Here is a 15,255-nt window from a genome sequence, read left to right on the forward strand (position 1 = left end):
AGCACGGTGTGCTCATGTTATAGATTCACTCGACCACTTCAATTTGAACGGAGACATCTCTTTCGGGAAAGGCTTTATTTTGTACACAGCTTAGAAGACATTGCCCCCTCACATAAATATTCAAACAAGTAAGATGTCATTTTTCTTCTTTAAAGCTAATAAATCTTTTACTGTTTGGAAAAAAAATAGCTACAGGTTAGTAATTGCTGCAGAATCCCTAAAACAAGGTTAAGAGATTTTTGTTCTAAGGCAAAAATGAGATGGTTTGGGGAGGAAGGTGTGTGCTTTAAATAGCAGGTCGCTCTTTTTGTCACTGCGCCATCATATTGTTGTTTCTGCCTCTGCCTGAACCCAAACCCCCTCCCAGCCTGACAGAACTGTTCGCTTACGCAGCTAGCCCTGCCTCAGTTTGTGCCACATCTTCCACCTGTCGGCTGAGACATCAGAAGTCGATGTCCATGTCAGCCTCTGGGCACCCCACGATGATGGTACCTCCAGTAGACAGTGAAGGAGATAACAGCAAGGCTGTGTAAGACAACTGCACATTCCTCGTGAGACTCTTGTGTGCCCGCCGCTGCTCCATGCTGTGCTGTGGATTTTATAGTCCACAGGTCGTTACTCTTGTGCACAAAATACCCTTCCTGTGTGTGGTTTTAGTTCAGCGTATCCTATGTCATGGTGTCCTTGGTCGTCTGTGTGTCTTCATGCCTTTGCATACTCCAAAGGGTGTAAGAAGTACCCCCTCCTCTCCATGGTGCTCTTAGCATGTGGAATCTGAAAGTAAATATGCCTTTTGTGTTTGTGTGCTTCTAAAACTTTTTAGTTGCCTATTCTTCAGTTTCACCCGCATAGCCCATATTTCTTTTATATTGCCAAGGTTCTCTGCATGTAAGCAACTTTGAGAAGGAAGCAAAGGGAAAAAGCTTGAGTTAGCCATTCCTTTGTCCTAGAATTTCCCTGCATTAATCTTGTCCTTGAAAATATGTATGTCCTATTCCCTTAAACCCCATGAGGCTGTGTTTCATTATATACTGTTTATTTGATACCCTCCTATTTAGCTTGCCTTTTGGTCCTGCGCCCTATAAAATACCCCCTTGGGTCTAGAGATTTATTATAAGTGATTTTCTCTACCGTATATAAGAGGTATATTGGGATTGTAGATTTTTGTGTGCCATGTTTGCCACAAAGCTGGGCTTTTGTGAACAAAGATGCGAGACTGTTCTGTTCTGCTCTTCTAGTGCTATTCCTGATCCGAGGACTCCAGTCGCTTCAACACACAGCGTCAGCAGTGCAGCCACCCCAGACCGACTCCGCTTCCCGCGGGGCACAGCCAGTCGCAGCACTTTCCACGGCCAGCCCCGAGAGCGGCGGACCGCCACGTATAACGGCCCGCCCGCCTCACCCAGCCTGTCCCACGAAGCCACACCGTTGTCACAGACTCGAAGCCGAGGCTCCACTAACCTTTTTAGTAAATTAACTTCAAAACTCACAAGGAGGTAAGTGCTGGGTGGTGCCTTTTGTTGGGAGCAGATACAAGAGCAAAAAGAGAAATGTCTTCTCTGTTTTGTGAAGCAACTGCCCAGATACTTTTCACTTTGTCTTTAACTCTTTTTTTTTTGGTGAGAGAGATCACGAGCAACGGGAGGAATAGAGGGAGAAGTAGACTCCCCACTGAGCAGGGAGCCTGATGGGGGACTCGATCCCAGGACCCTGGGATCATGACCCGAGCTGAAGGCAGACACTCAGCTGACTGAGCCACCCAGGCGCCCTTCGCTTTGTCTTTAGCTCGTGTTTTTCTGGTTTATATATAGAACTTTATACTTTAAAACCTTTTAGAATAGGAATTACAGAGCTCAGAATCTTCACAGCACCAAAAATCCTCTAGCACTTGGGAGGCTGTTGTTTTCTTTAATTGCTGTTCCTTTTGATCACACTTCTGTCCACATGGCATGTTTACTGCAGTTTAGCAAAACCCCACCTCCAGTGTAAGCTGGCCACTCCAGAAGCAGTCCCTGTAGAAGACAGCGTGTGATGTGACCAGCCCTGGACACAGAGGAGAGAGACATTTCTTCTCTCATCTCCTGTCATTGTCATTGAAGAACACTAAGTTTTTTAGGGTCTAAATCTTAAAACTGTTTTCTCTGTTGGTCTCAGTAAGTTATAGTAAGAACAAGGTAACTTGCTTAAACTGCGTAGTTTGGCATAGAAAAGTCCTGATTTCTTCTCAGCAAGAAACTTGTATCTGGTTGTGTATAAAATCCTTTTTCCCTTGAGGTACTTTGAACTTTATTTCCATAACCTAATCTGGAGGCTGCAAAGGCTTAGAATCTTTGATTGCTATAAGAGGAAGAAGAAAAAGGGCCCCATGCACCGTAAGCACACAGGCAGAGTCACCATTATCTAGGACCACACTCAGGAGACCTGAGCGCCCCTGTACTCTCAGGACTCCCAGAAGAGTTTCTTCTTGAAGAAATTGAGCCTCACGGGGCGCCTGGGTGGCTCAGTCGTTAAGCATCTGCCTTCGGCTCAGGTCATGACCCCAGGGTCCTGGGATCGAGCCCCGCATCGGGCTCCCTGCTCAGCGGGGAGTCTGCTCCCCCCTCTCCTTGTGCCCCTCCCCCAGCTTGTGCTCTCTCTCGCTCACTCTCTCTCAAATAAATAAGTAAAATCTTTAATAAAAATAAATTAATAAATTGAGCCTCACTGTGGATTAGTATGTCCAGGGCATCCTGCAGCTTTGTGTGTTGCAGACACACTTGTTCGTCATCTGTATTTTACTCAGAACAGCAGAGTCTGAAATGGCTGGCACCCCCCTCCTCTGTTTCTCCATACTCCCTGTGGCTCACTAGCTGGCTGCTGTGTTTCCTGCTATCTTTGGTATTTAACCTGTAAGCCAAATACCACTTTTCAGTCTCCTTAATTCCTCCAGTAATGTTATGTTCATTTAGATGAATCACCTGAATTTAGCCAAGTCACATTCAACTGTCTTTCTCCAGGTAATCTATTTGTTGTCAGGACACTGACTACCAGTTAGGGAGGACTTCTGCTATCCGTTATCATTAACAGGACGTCAGAGGGGGGCCAGAAGTTACAGTCCAGCCTCTTACTCCACCCCTTTGCTGAAACCCCCTGTTCTAAACTGGGCAGAAGAGTAGAATGGTCTAAAGGACTTTGCCAGGTTTGGGGCACCCACTTGGGACCAGTAAGAGAAGCAGGGAGCTTAATCCAAGAAGAATCTGGTGACCCCCAGAATAATTCCTTCCTTCCTTTCAGGGTTATCCTATGGCCTGTCCCAGGCCTCCCTGCCCCCTGGTTCCTTCCTTATGGACTAAACTGAAATAGAATCTGCCTCTGAAACTCGGGTGGTAGGGGACAGAGCCAGGTATGATCCAGCAGGCTGTTAGTTCCCTGGCCTTGCTTAATATTGACTGGTGTTAAGCCTGGGGAGAGCCCTGAGCGCAGCGGGGATGCACACCAGTCAGGTCTGTTGAGCTCTAGTTGCAGGACAGGCAGCTGTTTGTCTTTATACTTTGGTCTGTAATGGGCTCTTTAAATAAAACCTTACATATCAGGAATATCCTTGAATTTATTTTTTGCCTTTGTGCTCTTTCTCTGGTCATCTTAATGCTATTATTGTTGCAGGTAACATCAGCTACCATTTATTGATTGCTTACCATGTGCTAAGATGAATAGATGTCTATAGATTTATAGAGATATATTTGTTTTACGTTTATAAAGATGCACATGTGTACACACGCATTCTCACACATTCATTAAATCTCCACAGTCTGCCAATGTAGTAGGTATTATCCCAATGTTGTAGGACAACCTGGGAGATGAGGTTCAGAGAATTTAAGGCGCATGTTCAAGATTCTACAGCCAAAAGTTGCTGAGCCAGGTCTGGGCCTCAGAGGCCCTGAGTCCGCAGCATGTGCTGCCCTACAGGGCTGTCAGGGACAGTGTGGGCCCTTGTCCCTCATTTTCTCATGTAGTTTATTTCATGTCTTTGAATTAAAATTGGATACTGAGTTTTCTTGGTTTAATTTTTTTTAAAAATCTTGGGGTTCATCTTATTTTACATTTCCAGGCAATTTCCACTCCTAAAGATTTGCAGAAATACAGTCTTCTCTTTGTTGAAGTTTGCAACTGAGGTCTGTAGCCTCCCCTGGTTGCTGTACTTTAGAAGGACACTGATATAACTGTTACCTCAGCATAGGCTGCTTATCCCGCCCTGACACTAACTGTGAGGATCAGAGCCCTGGTACCTGAAAGAGGCTCAGGTGTTCTTATGTAGGTGCTGCATCGGAGACCTGCTAAGGTTTGGTGGGAAGAGAGCTGGCACCGCCAGGAGGCCTGCACTCTGCCCTGGATACGTGTGGCTTAGAGAGCTGTGTGCTCGGAGGCCGTCTGTCGTCAGAAGGAGGCCTGCGTAGGGTGCTCAGAGTCGCTCATGCCCTGTAGACACGATGGACATGCCTCTGTGTGCCTCGGGTTGGTCCACGGGGCCCCGGGCGCAGACTCAGGCCTGCCGCTGCGCCTCTCTATACCTCAGGGATTCGTGGCAGGAAAAGTGAAGAAAAGCAGTTCTGTGGTATTTGACCAATAACCCTGACTTCTCTCAGGTAGAAAATTTGAAATGAAAATACATTTTAAAGATCTTTTAATCAGTTTTCAACTAAAATAATCTTTTGTATAATCCTGCCTTAGGTTTACGTAGTGCTTAATTATTTACAAAATATTGTTACGTGCATGATCTTGTCTACTGCGTGTAACCCTGCATTACCACTTCTGATCTGATTATGAAGTAGTTGGCTGTTATTCACAGTAGTTAGATATTTTTTAATTGCTTGTATCTGAAGCAATGCCAAATTATCCATGTTAGAAGAACAAGTCCAAGACATTCATTACTTCGTTCACTCAGACTGAATTCTGTGTTCAGTCACAGAACTGGGAATTTCAGAAATAGTTTGGTGAGCCCAGCCTGCACTTGCCCAGGAATGCTGACCCACATGATCATACAAGCCCGACTCATAGTTTGGAATTTCTTTTGTCAGATTCTGTTCAGAACAACCTGAGCATCTCCTTAATTTTTAACGAGCAGAGTCCCTTCTAAATACAGCTCTTCCAGTTTATTCCATAAAACATAATTGAAACCCCATTGTTATCTTATCATTTAATTTCCGTTCATTTTGCCATCTAAAACTCTGAAAAGTCTGCTTCATTTTAAACCCCAATCACTTAGTTTTTTCTTAAAAAGTGATTTATGTCCTATACTGTAGTAGACATTCTGTGAATGTTTAAATCATGTTTCTGAGATAAGTAAGGGTTCTCTTAATGTTTGAACATTTTAAAATGAAATTTTTAATGTTATATAAGAAGGTGAGGTTTTTGTTCATAAGACATTCTGAAGAGGATCAAGAGGTGTTACCCTCTTACTCTAGTATACTGCGGATGACTTCCATCACTTCTTTAACACAGGATGTTGGATTTTATCATCTTAAAGTATATCCATCTAAGAAACCTTTAAATAAATTTAATTACAGCTAATGTCAATATTTACTGCTGAATTTATCTTACAAGTAAGATTTTTTTTTATATTTCTAGAAAATTAAAAGATCACATACTCAATTACCTGTAATTTTATTTTTTCAACAAATGTTGTGTTTCATTGTTCATTGGACAGAAAGAGGAGCCCTGTTTTGTTTGTTGTTTTTCTTTCTTTCTATAATTGACTAGATTTTCTATTTAATTTGTGCAAGTCATTTTTGTTAATTTTTTTTTTTTGGCTTAATTTCTTTTAGAAACATGTCATTCAGGTTTATCAAAAGGTAGGACTTATATATACACATTATTTTTTTTCGATCCTTACCCCAAAATGGCTCCTGCAATTAACATCAGGTTTGGCTTTCTAGCCTTGTTTTTGTTTTGTTTTGTTTTGTTTTCTTAAAAACTAAACTTTCTGCTGAGAACTAAATACTTATTTCTTTGTAAGGAAACCTTGAAAAGAAATAGATTAACTCTGTCAGGCATTTGTAAAGGGATTGTGACACCCATGTAACAATAGGCCTGTGCATGCTCTGTGCATTTTCTTTCTTTGGTAGAATTATTTAGCATCCAAATAATTCTGTCTTCATACTAATAACACTTAGCATGCTTCTGTTTGAAGAATGAGATGTTCAGTAATATTAATGTACAGTTACTGATTGGCCTCAAGCCCGCAGAAGGTAAGTGGTGACTGTTGCCATCTTTTAGCAAAAGGCTTTAAAATGGCCGGGAAGTTAGCTAATATTTTTACATGGGAAACAAGCACAAAATTCAAACCTACAGCCTCATTTGGTTTGAGGTTTTCAGAAATAAAGTTGTGGGCAACTGATAGTGGAAATGTTTTAATATTTTCAGCGAGTTGAAGAGTAAGTAGTATTCTGTCTAAAAGCTGCTTTCCACCAACCACTGAAGGAAGTAGGTCTCATTACTTTTACTGAAAGCACTGTGGTAAATATTATATATTCCTACCAGATGAGTACTTTTTGATGATGATGAGTCAGGAGAACAAAAACGTTGCTCACGATCTTGGAATGCACACAGAGTGAGGCAGAAAATCTGCCATTTGGGCCACCTGTGTCCAGAAGGCCAGCCTGTGGGGGTCTATGTGTTGATGAGGTCAGTGGGTCACTGAAAGACTGTGTGAACGTAAGCTCTGTTAAAACTGTGGGAGGAGCGCTTTCCTCATGTAGGAAATTCCCCTCCATTATTGTTTTTTAATCTTCCCAGTTGTCAAATTTTCCCTTGCACAGGAAATTTTGCAGTTGGAAGTAGGATTTAACTGCTAGAATTCATTTCCTTTTAGTTAAAGCCCATTACCCTTTGGGGGAGGGATTAAAAAATCAGAATATCTCCAATTCCAGAGCCGGGCAGGAATACCTGTTGTGTATGTGAAGCAGGTGCAGGGCCAGCCTCCCAGCCCGCCTGCGAGCACACATGGAGAAGGATGGCCGTGGGCTGATTCACCCCCATGACAGGATGAGTTTAACAAGCACAGCTGGTGACCCGAAGTGCTTTGGGTTTGCTCATTTTATGACATCTGTGTTTGTTTATGGGTGGTTGTGTACTGGTCTGTAAGATTTCTTTTCTCTTTCCCGCTTCTCTGCTTCTGCATTCTGTTCGTTGAGGCTTCCAACTGAATATGAGAGGAACGGGAGATATGAGGGCTCAAGGTGAGGGAAATTATTTTTACTTAAAATATTTTATAGGTATTTACCTTGTGTGTGTGGCAGAAACGGTGCTCTTTTCTGAATATCCTGCATCATATCCCTGCTCTCAATGTAGGATTGCTTGGTGAGGTCAGCATTTTGCGGTTGGTGAAGCAGGAGTGTGTGGCTGCTGCCCCCTCCCAGTGGCCACTTGAGGGCGCCAGAGCGCCATGGCCACCAGCCCGTGGAAGCCTTCTGTCTCCCAGCCTGATTGGGCTTTCCACTGGTGTTTGGGTGTTAAAATACGTGGCCCTCCTGCCTGGGCGCTGACAGCCTGAAATGAGATCTGGGAGTCGGTAGGAGCACTGTTGACGTGTCCATAACTCCTGCATGATTCTGGTCTCAAAGAATGAAAGCAGAATATTGAGTAGAATTTTCATATTTTAAATTAGATGTGTCTTTAAGAATGATTATGTAGTCGAGCGATTTGCTTTTACAATTTGTAGATCATTTTGTATTTCATTACACAGATTTGGGTGTTGGGGGAGTTGACCAGATAGGCCTCCATAGTTGTAGTTCTTGTCCACTTACGCCCTTCCAGTACCAGTTGCCAGCTTGCTGTCTCAGGTCCCCGTTAACCCATTTGCTCTCCTGCTGGTCTTTCTCAAGCACAGCTCTGATCATGTGACTTTTCTGAATGAAACCTTGCAGTGGCCCCATTGCCTGGCCTGCCCTGGGTGGCCTCAACAGCCCCGGCCTCCCCTGACCCCACCCCTGCCCCAGTTGAGGTGTCACTCCCACCCCAGGCCTGCCCATGCCGGCCTTGAGCAGGCTCCAGCTGTCCCGAGTTTGCCTACCGCAAGTACTCAGCAGCTGTTGTGGGGGTGATGCTGTGCCCCCAGTTCCAGTCCATCTGTACACTTGATTATACCCTCAACACATTCTGTGCTTTCCATACGTCCCTGCCTTTGCTTATGATATTCTCTCTGCTCAGCACACGAACTCTCTTCCCCCACCCCCGTTGTATTGGAATCCCATGGTTCTTGGTAGCTCTTCTCAGATGCCACCCCCTCCTGGAAGCCATTTCCTCATTTCCCTGCACTCCTTCCGTTAGAGGGCCCCACCTGTCGTTCCTCCCACCCTCTAGTGGACCCTTTATACCTTTCCTGTTCTGCTGTTGGCCTTGAGTTGCAGTCTTCCCTCCCCCAACCCCAACTTAGCTTGAGAGCTTTTGCTCATTTTTGTAACCTATTTAGTGACTAATACAGCATTTTATACATAGGAAGCTTCCGACCAATTTGAGGAGATGTGAACAAAATTGAATATTCTACCAGCTGGTTGGCAGCTATCTGCATAGTAAACCTATGGCCCACCCTCAGGTCTGATAAATTTGCCATAGGATGAAGTGTTTTTAACATGCATGTCCTGGGTGTTTTTAATACAAAAGAGCGTCAGTCATTCACCGTCCTCATTGAAGCATCTGATGTATACATGAGAGTGTAAATAATTTTGTGGCAATGATGATTAAATGCCATGAACAGCAAGATATGGTAGATTCCTAGTTGTGGACTTCCCAAGAGAACTGTGCCCAGGACCCCACCGTGACGTCACCTCATAGACATTGGGACCACCCCTTCCACTCTGTGGATCGATACAGCTTGCGTTCAAACTGGTTGTTGGAGTGCTCAATAACAAATAAGCCTTAACATTTCATTTTTCTGCTTCAGTAGTAAGATAATGTCACCTAAGAGTTATTTTTAACTGTGGAATTAACAGTTTAACAAAATGGCAGGAAAAATATCGAGGTGGGTGGAGGGAACGGAGAGAAGGGCCCACGCCCCCACCCAGCTGTATGCTCGGGCCACCTACAAGGAAGGTGATTTTGAACTATGTGGAGACACTGGTTATCCTGAGGAACCACTGTGGTGAAGGTTATGAGGAACTGACCTGAGAGGAGAAGTGGTAGCACAGGAGCAGCCGTGCTGGTCAGAGCCAGAAGCTGGCCTGCCGACCCCGCCTCCCTAAGCTGGGCTTTTGGGGGTCTCCCCCGGCTCCTTGGCACCTGCATTCAACCTAGAGGGGAAAGCTGGGCTCTTCTTGGAGAAGTGCTCAGCTCTCTACTTCACCTGATCTTCAAGGATTTTGTTTAACAAATTATTTTCTTAATGTTATTAAGGATAGATGGCTGGTGAAGATTTTTCAGCCAGGTAGACCTTGGCCTGTGTGGGTTATGGTTTGGGGGGGGAGGTGAGTAATAGAGGAATGCTTCTCAGTAAAGGAACAGGTCACCACATGGGAGCCTATGCAAGAGAAGTGTGGAGGTCAGTTATTCTGTTACAGCGAAGATGTTGATTATGAACTAGCTGAACTAGAAAAGGTTGGTTTTTCTGTGCAATTAAAAATAAACCTGCCACTGTGCATTTCAGTCGCAACGTATCTGCCGAGCAAAAGGATGAAAACAAAGAAGCAAAACCTCGCTCCCTCCGCTTTACCTGGAGCATGAAAACCACTAGTTCCATGGATCCCAATGACATGATGCGGGAAATCCGCAAAGTGCTGGATGCCAATAACTGCGACTATGAGCAGAGAGAGCGCTTCTTACTCTTCTGTGTCCACGGTGACGGGCACGCAGAGAACCTCGTGCAGTGGGAGATGGAGGTGTGCAAGCTGCCAAGACTGTCTCTGAACGGGGTCCGGTTTAAGCGGATATCAGGGACATCCATAGCTTTCAAAAATATTGCTTCCAAAATTGCCAATGAGCTGAAGCTGTAACCCAGTAATTACGGTGTAAATTAAGTAGCAATTTAAAGTGTTTTCCTGAACACTGATGGAAATGTATAGAATAATATTTAGGTAATAACGTCTGCATCTTCTAAATCATGATATTAAAATATAAGGACGAGAGCACGCCTGGGAGCGGAAGCTGGCCTTTTTTCTACGAATGCACTACATTAAAGATGTGTGACATGCGTGCCCTCTGTCTTATTTCCATTGCCCTGAAAACGTGTGACATCATCGCCATGGGCCTCCTGTCTGTGTGGTGTGAGCGTGGACTGTGCGTGTGAAGTACTGCATACGGAAGCATCTCCTTACACTGGCAGCCAGAGTTGTTACGAGTACCTCTGTGGGAGATCATTTGGTGCTAAAACATTAAAATTGCCAAGGAGGAAAATGTCGAATTACTACTAAGAATTAACTTTAAGACTAGTTGATAATTAATACAGGTTTACAGTTCATGCCTGTGGTTTTGTGTTTTGTTGTTTTGTGTTTTTTTAGTGCAAAAGGTTTAAATTTATAGTTGTGAACATTGCTTGTGTTTTTCTAAGTAGATTCACAAGATAATTAAAAATTCACTTTTTCTCAGTAAAATCTTGCATTGTCTCCTACTACTGTATTTAAGACTCAGATTAAGGCAGTGACTAAAAGTATGTTTTGCCTCCACCACCAAGCTGAACAAAAGCAAATGGTAAGTGTATGAAGGCCTGGGGCCACTTTGTCCTTAGCGTGGAGCCCAGCATTTTGTGATTACCAGCATCTTTTTTCTCCAAAGGCAAAAAAGGGAGAAGTCGGCCCTCCTGGCGACCTGCGGAGGAAGGGAATCAGGAGCCTCCGCGAGCCCGTGTGCAGAGGTACCAGGTCCTGACGGTTCTGTTGTCCATGAAGTATGTAATTTTCCTCTCTTGTTGTTTTTGTGATTCAGAACATGAATCAATCCTACAGCTTTTTTCCCACCACCTACATGGTTATATAGAGGGAGTAATGAATTCATCACTTAGGGTGACACTTCAGTCTCATGGGGAAATTGCCACATTGATTGGTGTGCTATTTAGGTTTCTGGGTTTTTTGTTGGTGGTCAAAGTATGAAAGTCTGGACAGACAGTCAAATATTCAATACCATGGGCAGAACGCTGTTTTAAGTATTGGGGACACATCAGTGAACAAAACAAAGATCCCTATAGCATCTCTTGAAGCTTATATTCTAATAGGATGGCAGTCAGTAAGCAAAAAGTAAAGTCATAGGAACAAAATGATCAGTGCCAAGAGAAAAAAATGCAGAGCGGTGTCAGGCATTCCTAGGGACCCGAGGTTTGGTCAGTGCCATGTTAAATCGGGGGATGGGGACGGTGGCTTGTCCTCTCAGGGAGCAAGGAGAAGAAGCCAGGAAAGCTGTTCAGAGGCTGTCAGCAGTGATCAGGCAGGAGGTGCTGCTGGCCCAGTGAGACCGTGGCCAGTTCTGGATATGTCCTGAAATAAGAGTCAACTGCATTTGCTCTTGTGTTGCCTGTGGATGAGCGAGCCCAAGGCTGTACAAGTTTTGGCCTGAACAGCAGAAAAGACGGGTTTGCTGTCCATTGGAATGGGGCAGCTTGCTTTGGCGGGGAGGGCGAGCAGCAGAGCGGTTTTGAATGCACTGAGTTGGGGGTTCCTTCAGACACCATGTGGAGACCCAGGAGGAACCCCGGGAGTCCTCAGCCCCTCGGCCAGTGGGTGGATCCTATGCGGATATGGGACAGAAGCTCCCAGAAAAGGGGTGTGGCCTGGGAGGCATAGAGGTGGGAGGGGCCCCGTCTCCCTCCTTTTTTCACCTGAGGCATTTTAGTTCCTTCTGTAGACCCAGTTCCTTTGCACACGCGCTTCTCTCACAGCTCCGTGTGCACAGGTTCCTCCGAGCAGCTGCCCTGTGGAAGTTTGCAGAAGGGAAGCGGGGCTCCTCTGACCTTCACACCTCGGACACGTTCTCTAATAGCTGGCCATAGTTTTGTTCTCAAGGACACACTGAATACTGGAGGTTAAGCTCCTTTGAGAGTTCATTCCCCACGTGCTCTGATGAGATGACCACTCTGTGCACGTGTTGTTGTTGGGTGTTGGTTTGTCACAAGTGTGTGGGCACTTTAATGCACTACTGACCCAGTGAGAGTTGGGTACTGATTCACGGAAGTGGTCTGGGTCGGTCTCATTTCAAAGCCTCTGACACTGATTGACATTGGTGTGATTTCAGTGGCAACATAGATAGTGTTGCTTTACTGCAGCTAAAACATGAAATCACATCGATTACTGAGGGGCCCATGCCCGTCCTTAAAATAGTATGTTTTTATAATACGGTGTTTTTATTCTGCATACAGTGACTTTTGGAAAGGAATGTTCTAGAGTACTTGAAAATCACTTCAGACGCAATGACAAGGCCACATTTTTCCCTCATCCACTCCTCTGGAGTCCCTCAGAGGTGAGCTAAGGTATGTGGTGGGGGTGGTGCTACTGTTCGTATTTACCTGACAACAAAAGTGTTGTCTACTCCTGAAAGTACAGTTAGTATTCCAATTATGTTGACTCCGTCCAGACCAGGCAAATCGGAGGACCCGAGACAGCATTTCTTAACGACGTGCCTGGCTCTTGGGCTATCCTTTCGTGGCTAAGAGTGAAGACCCAGGCAGAAAGCTGGGACGGGACATGACTGCCTTGGAGAAGCACAACTGTGAGCGTTTTCACAGTGTGTGTTTCTCCAAAAGCCTAGAGAAGGATGATAGTTAAAAGAAAGATCTCGCTGTGTGTGCTTTATGAACACATTACTGTCGCTGTAGAAACCGTCCCTGGAATACCCTTTCCGGGCAGCTCCTGCTCTGTGAGTGGCGCATGGTGACCTCAGTGTCCACGGAGCGGGGAACGCAGGGGTGCAGAGAGGTGTGTCTGCCTGCTCAAAACTTGGCTTTCTTTGGGGTGTTTTTGTTATTTGGGGGGTTTGGGGTTTTGGTTTACTTTTGCTGATTTGCCATAAGACCCTTTTAAAGAGCTCAGCAGCCCACTTTACACTGGGGGGAATGGTTGCTCTCAAAGGGAGCGATGGTGAGTGAAGGATGGGCCTTGCAGGTACCCTAACACTGCACAGGTGAGTCTAGATGTGACTGTCCCCAAGAGTAGAACCTGGGCATCCTCCCAGTCAACAAGGAGGACAGAGTTTCACAGCTTTGTAAATGGGTCTTCAGTCTACCACTTTGAGACACCAGAACCCAGGCGGGGGGTGATGCTCCCTCAGAGAGAGTGCTCGCCATTGGTGTGGTGACATCCCAGCGGGGCAGCTGGGCGTGATCAGTGTCAAACCAGCACTGTACTCCTCAGAAGTCAGAGCTCACACAGGGCATCTGGGCCTGGCTCCTCCCCCAGGGAAGGGCGGTCACATGGTAAGGAGAAGCCATCAGAGGGACTAGATGGGGAGGTTTGGGCACGTGAAGAATGGAAAGGGGGTGGGGGCTCTGACACTCAAGGAGGAAGCCAGCTTGCTAGGATAGCAGAGCGGACAAAGCAGGGAAGCCTGAGTAAACTCACAGGAGCAAAGTACTCTGCCGGGAGGTGAGCTGCTGGCTGTGGTGGAGGTGCTGAGGTCTGCCCACTGGTTACTACAGCAGGGTCTGGATGGCCGGGAAGGCCGGCGTCGGATGGCTTTGGCAGGGCAGGGCCTCTTAGGATTCACTTCACTCAGACGTCAGAGCCCTGTTTAAACCTGAATTAGGCAGCGTGGCTTAGCAGTTGAGGTGTATGCCCTTGATCAAGGCAGCCTGGTTTTCAGGCTCTGGGTTCATACCCCAGGTTGCCTCTATAAAGTGTGGCAGTAATGATATCTCACTCTGGGCTATTGGTAGAGTCCACCAGGTGGCAAGTGCAGAGCGGGGTGCCTGGCAGCTGCTAGTAAATACGCAGCTCACTCAGGTACAGGCCCTTTTAAACAAGAATTCAAACTAACCCTGTGTCCTTCCTCCCTGCCCAGCTTAGCCAGGACACTGAAGTCCTTGAACACTGCTCTCTGCCCTCCCAGCAGAGGCTTGTTAAGGAAATTCCCCCAGGGGCGCCTGGTGGCTCAGTCAGTTAAGCGTCTGCCTTCGGCTCAGGTCATGATCTCAGGGTCCTGGGATCGAGCCCCGCGTTGGGCTCCCTGCTCAAGGGGGAGTCTGCTTCTGCCTCTGGCCCTCCCCCCTGCTTGAGATCTCTCTCTCTGTCAAATAAGTAAATAATCTTAAAAAATAATAATAAATAAAAATAAATAAATACTTTAAAAAAAAAAAAGGAGGGGCACCAGGGTGGCTCAGTTGTTAAGCGTCTGCCTTCGGCTCAGGTCACGGTCCCAGGGTCCTGGGATCGAGCCCCGCATCGGGCTCCCCACTCCGCGGGAAGCCTGCTTCTCCCTCTCCCACTCCCCCTGCTTGTGTTCCTTCTCTCGCTGTATCTCTCTCTGTCAAATAAATAAAATCTTTAAAAAAAAAAAAAAAAAAAAAAGGAAAATTCCCCCAATTTCTCAAGTGTAGAGTTCTGGTCTCTGAGCCTGATGTTAGGAAACCAGCCAGTACCGTTGTGTTCCTGGCCCCAAGTTTTGGCGTATGTCCCCAGGGGACAGGGAAGAGTATGAGTCTGGTGGAAGAGCACAGTCAGGGGAGGCAGATGGTGCCCCCCACCCCCGCCCTACCCCACCCCATCCTCCCTTCAGACTGCTGGTCACCTCTCCCCCAACAGGCCTACCGTTGCCATCACTTTTAAAGATTTATTTTAGAAGGAGCGAGGGGAGGGGCAGAGGCGGGGAGAGAGAATCTCCAGCAGACTCAGTGCGAGCTCGGAGCCCGACACTGGGCTTGATCTAAAGACCCTGAGATCGTGACCTAAGCTGAAATCAAGAGTCAGACGCTCAACCGACTGAGCCGCCCAAGTGCCCCTGTCATCACATTTAAAGTCCCACTGGCTCAGGGGCGCCTGGCTGGCTCAGAATCAGTAAAACATGTGACTCTTGATTTCAGGGTCATGAGTTCAAGCACCATGTTGGGCATGGTGCCCACTTTTTAGAAATAATAAAGTAAAATAACACCGCACCACATCGGCTCTCCCGGCCTGCTTGGCCAGCTGTGCCCTCCTACTTTGTGTCGTGCTAAGAGTCAGCAGCATGGACAAATGTTTTTTGTCTCTGTATCTACCCTCCCTGCCCTTATTAGAATGCAAGCCCCAAGGGGAAGGGTGGTTTTTTTTTTTTTCCAGGTACTTAGTACAAAATAAGTATTCATTTAAAATAATGAAGATGGTGGTGGTG

General features: G+C 46.1%; 1 protein-coding gene across 12 annotated transcripts in view; it reads left to right on the forward strand.

Annotated features, from left to right (window-relative positions):
- MARK3 (microtubule affinity regulating kinase 3) overlaps positions 1–10,160 on the forward strand; it is a 122,373-nt gene extending 112,213 nt beyond the window's left edge. For 9 of the 12 annotated variants that reach the window (XM_064571642.1, XM_045901577.3, XM_045901579.3 and 6 more), the window contains 4 exons: positions 1,239–1,496; positions 5,802–5,828; positions 7,170–7,214; positions 9,617–10,160. In XM_064571642.1, the coding sequence (XP_064427712.1) occupies positions 1,239–1,496; positions 5,802–5,828; positions 7,170–7,214; positions 9,617–9,962 (676 nt within the window). In that variant the 3' untranslated portion in view covers positions 9,963–10,160. The remainder of the gene's footprint in view (positions 1–1,238; positions 1,497–5,801; positions 5,829–7,169; positions 7,215–9,616) is intronic. The other 3 variants (XM_045901581.3, XM_045901580.3, XM_045901576.3) reach the window with 2 other exon arrangements.
- The last annotated feature ends 5,095 nt before the right edge of the window (positions 10,161–15,255 follow it).

The sequence above is a fragment of the Mirounga angustirostris genome, unplaced genomic scaffold (assembly GCF_029215605.1).
Source record: "Mirounga angustirostris isolate CCGP_5_RB_7025 unplaced genomic scaffold, mMirAng1.0.hap1 SCAF_9, whole genome shotgun sequence".
NCBI classification, from domain to species: domain Eukaryota; kingdom Metazoa; phylum Chordata; class Mammalia; order Carnivora; family Phocidae; genus Mirounga; species Mirounga angustirostris.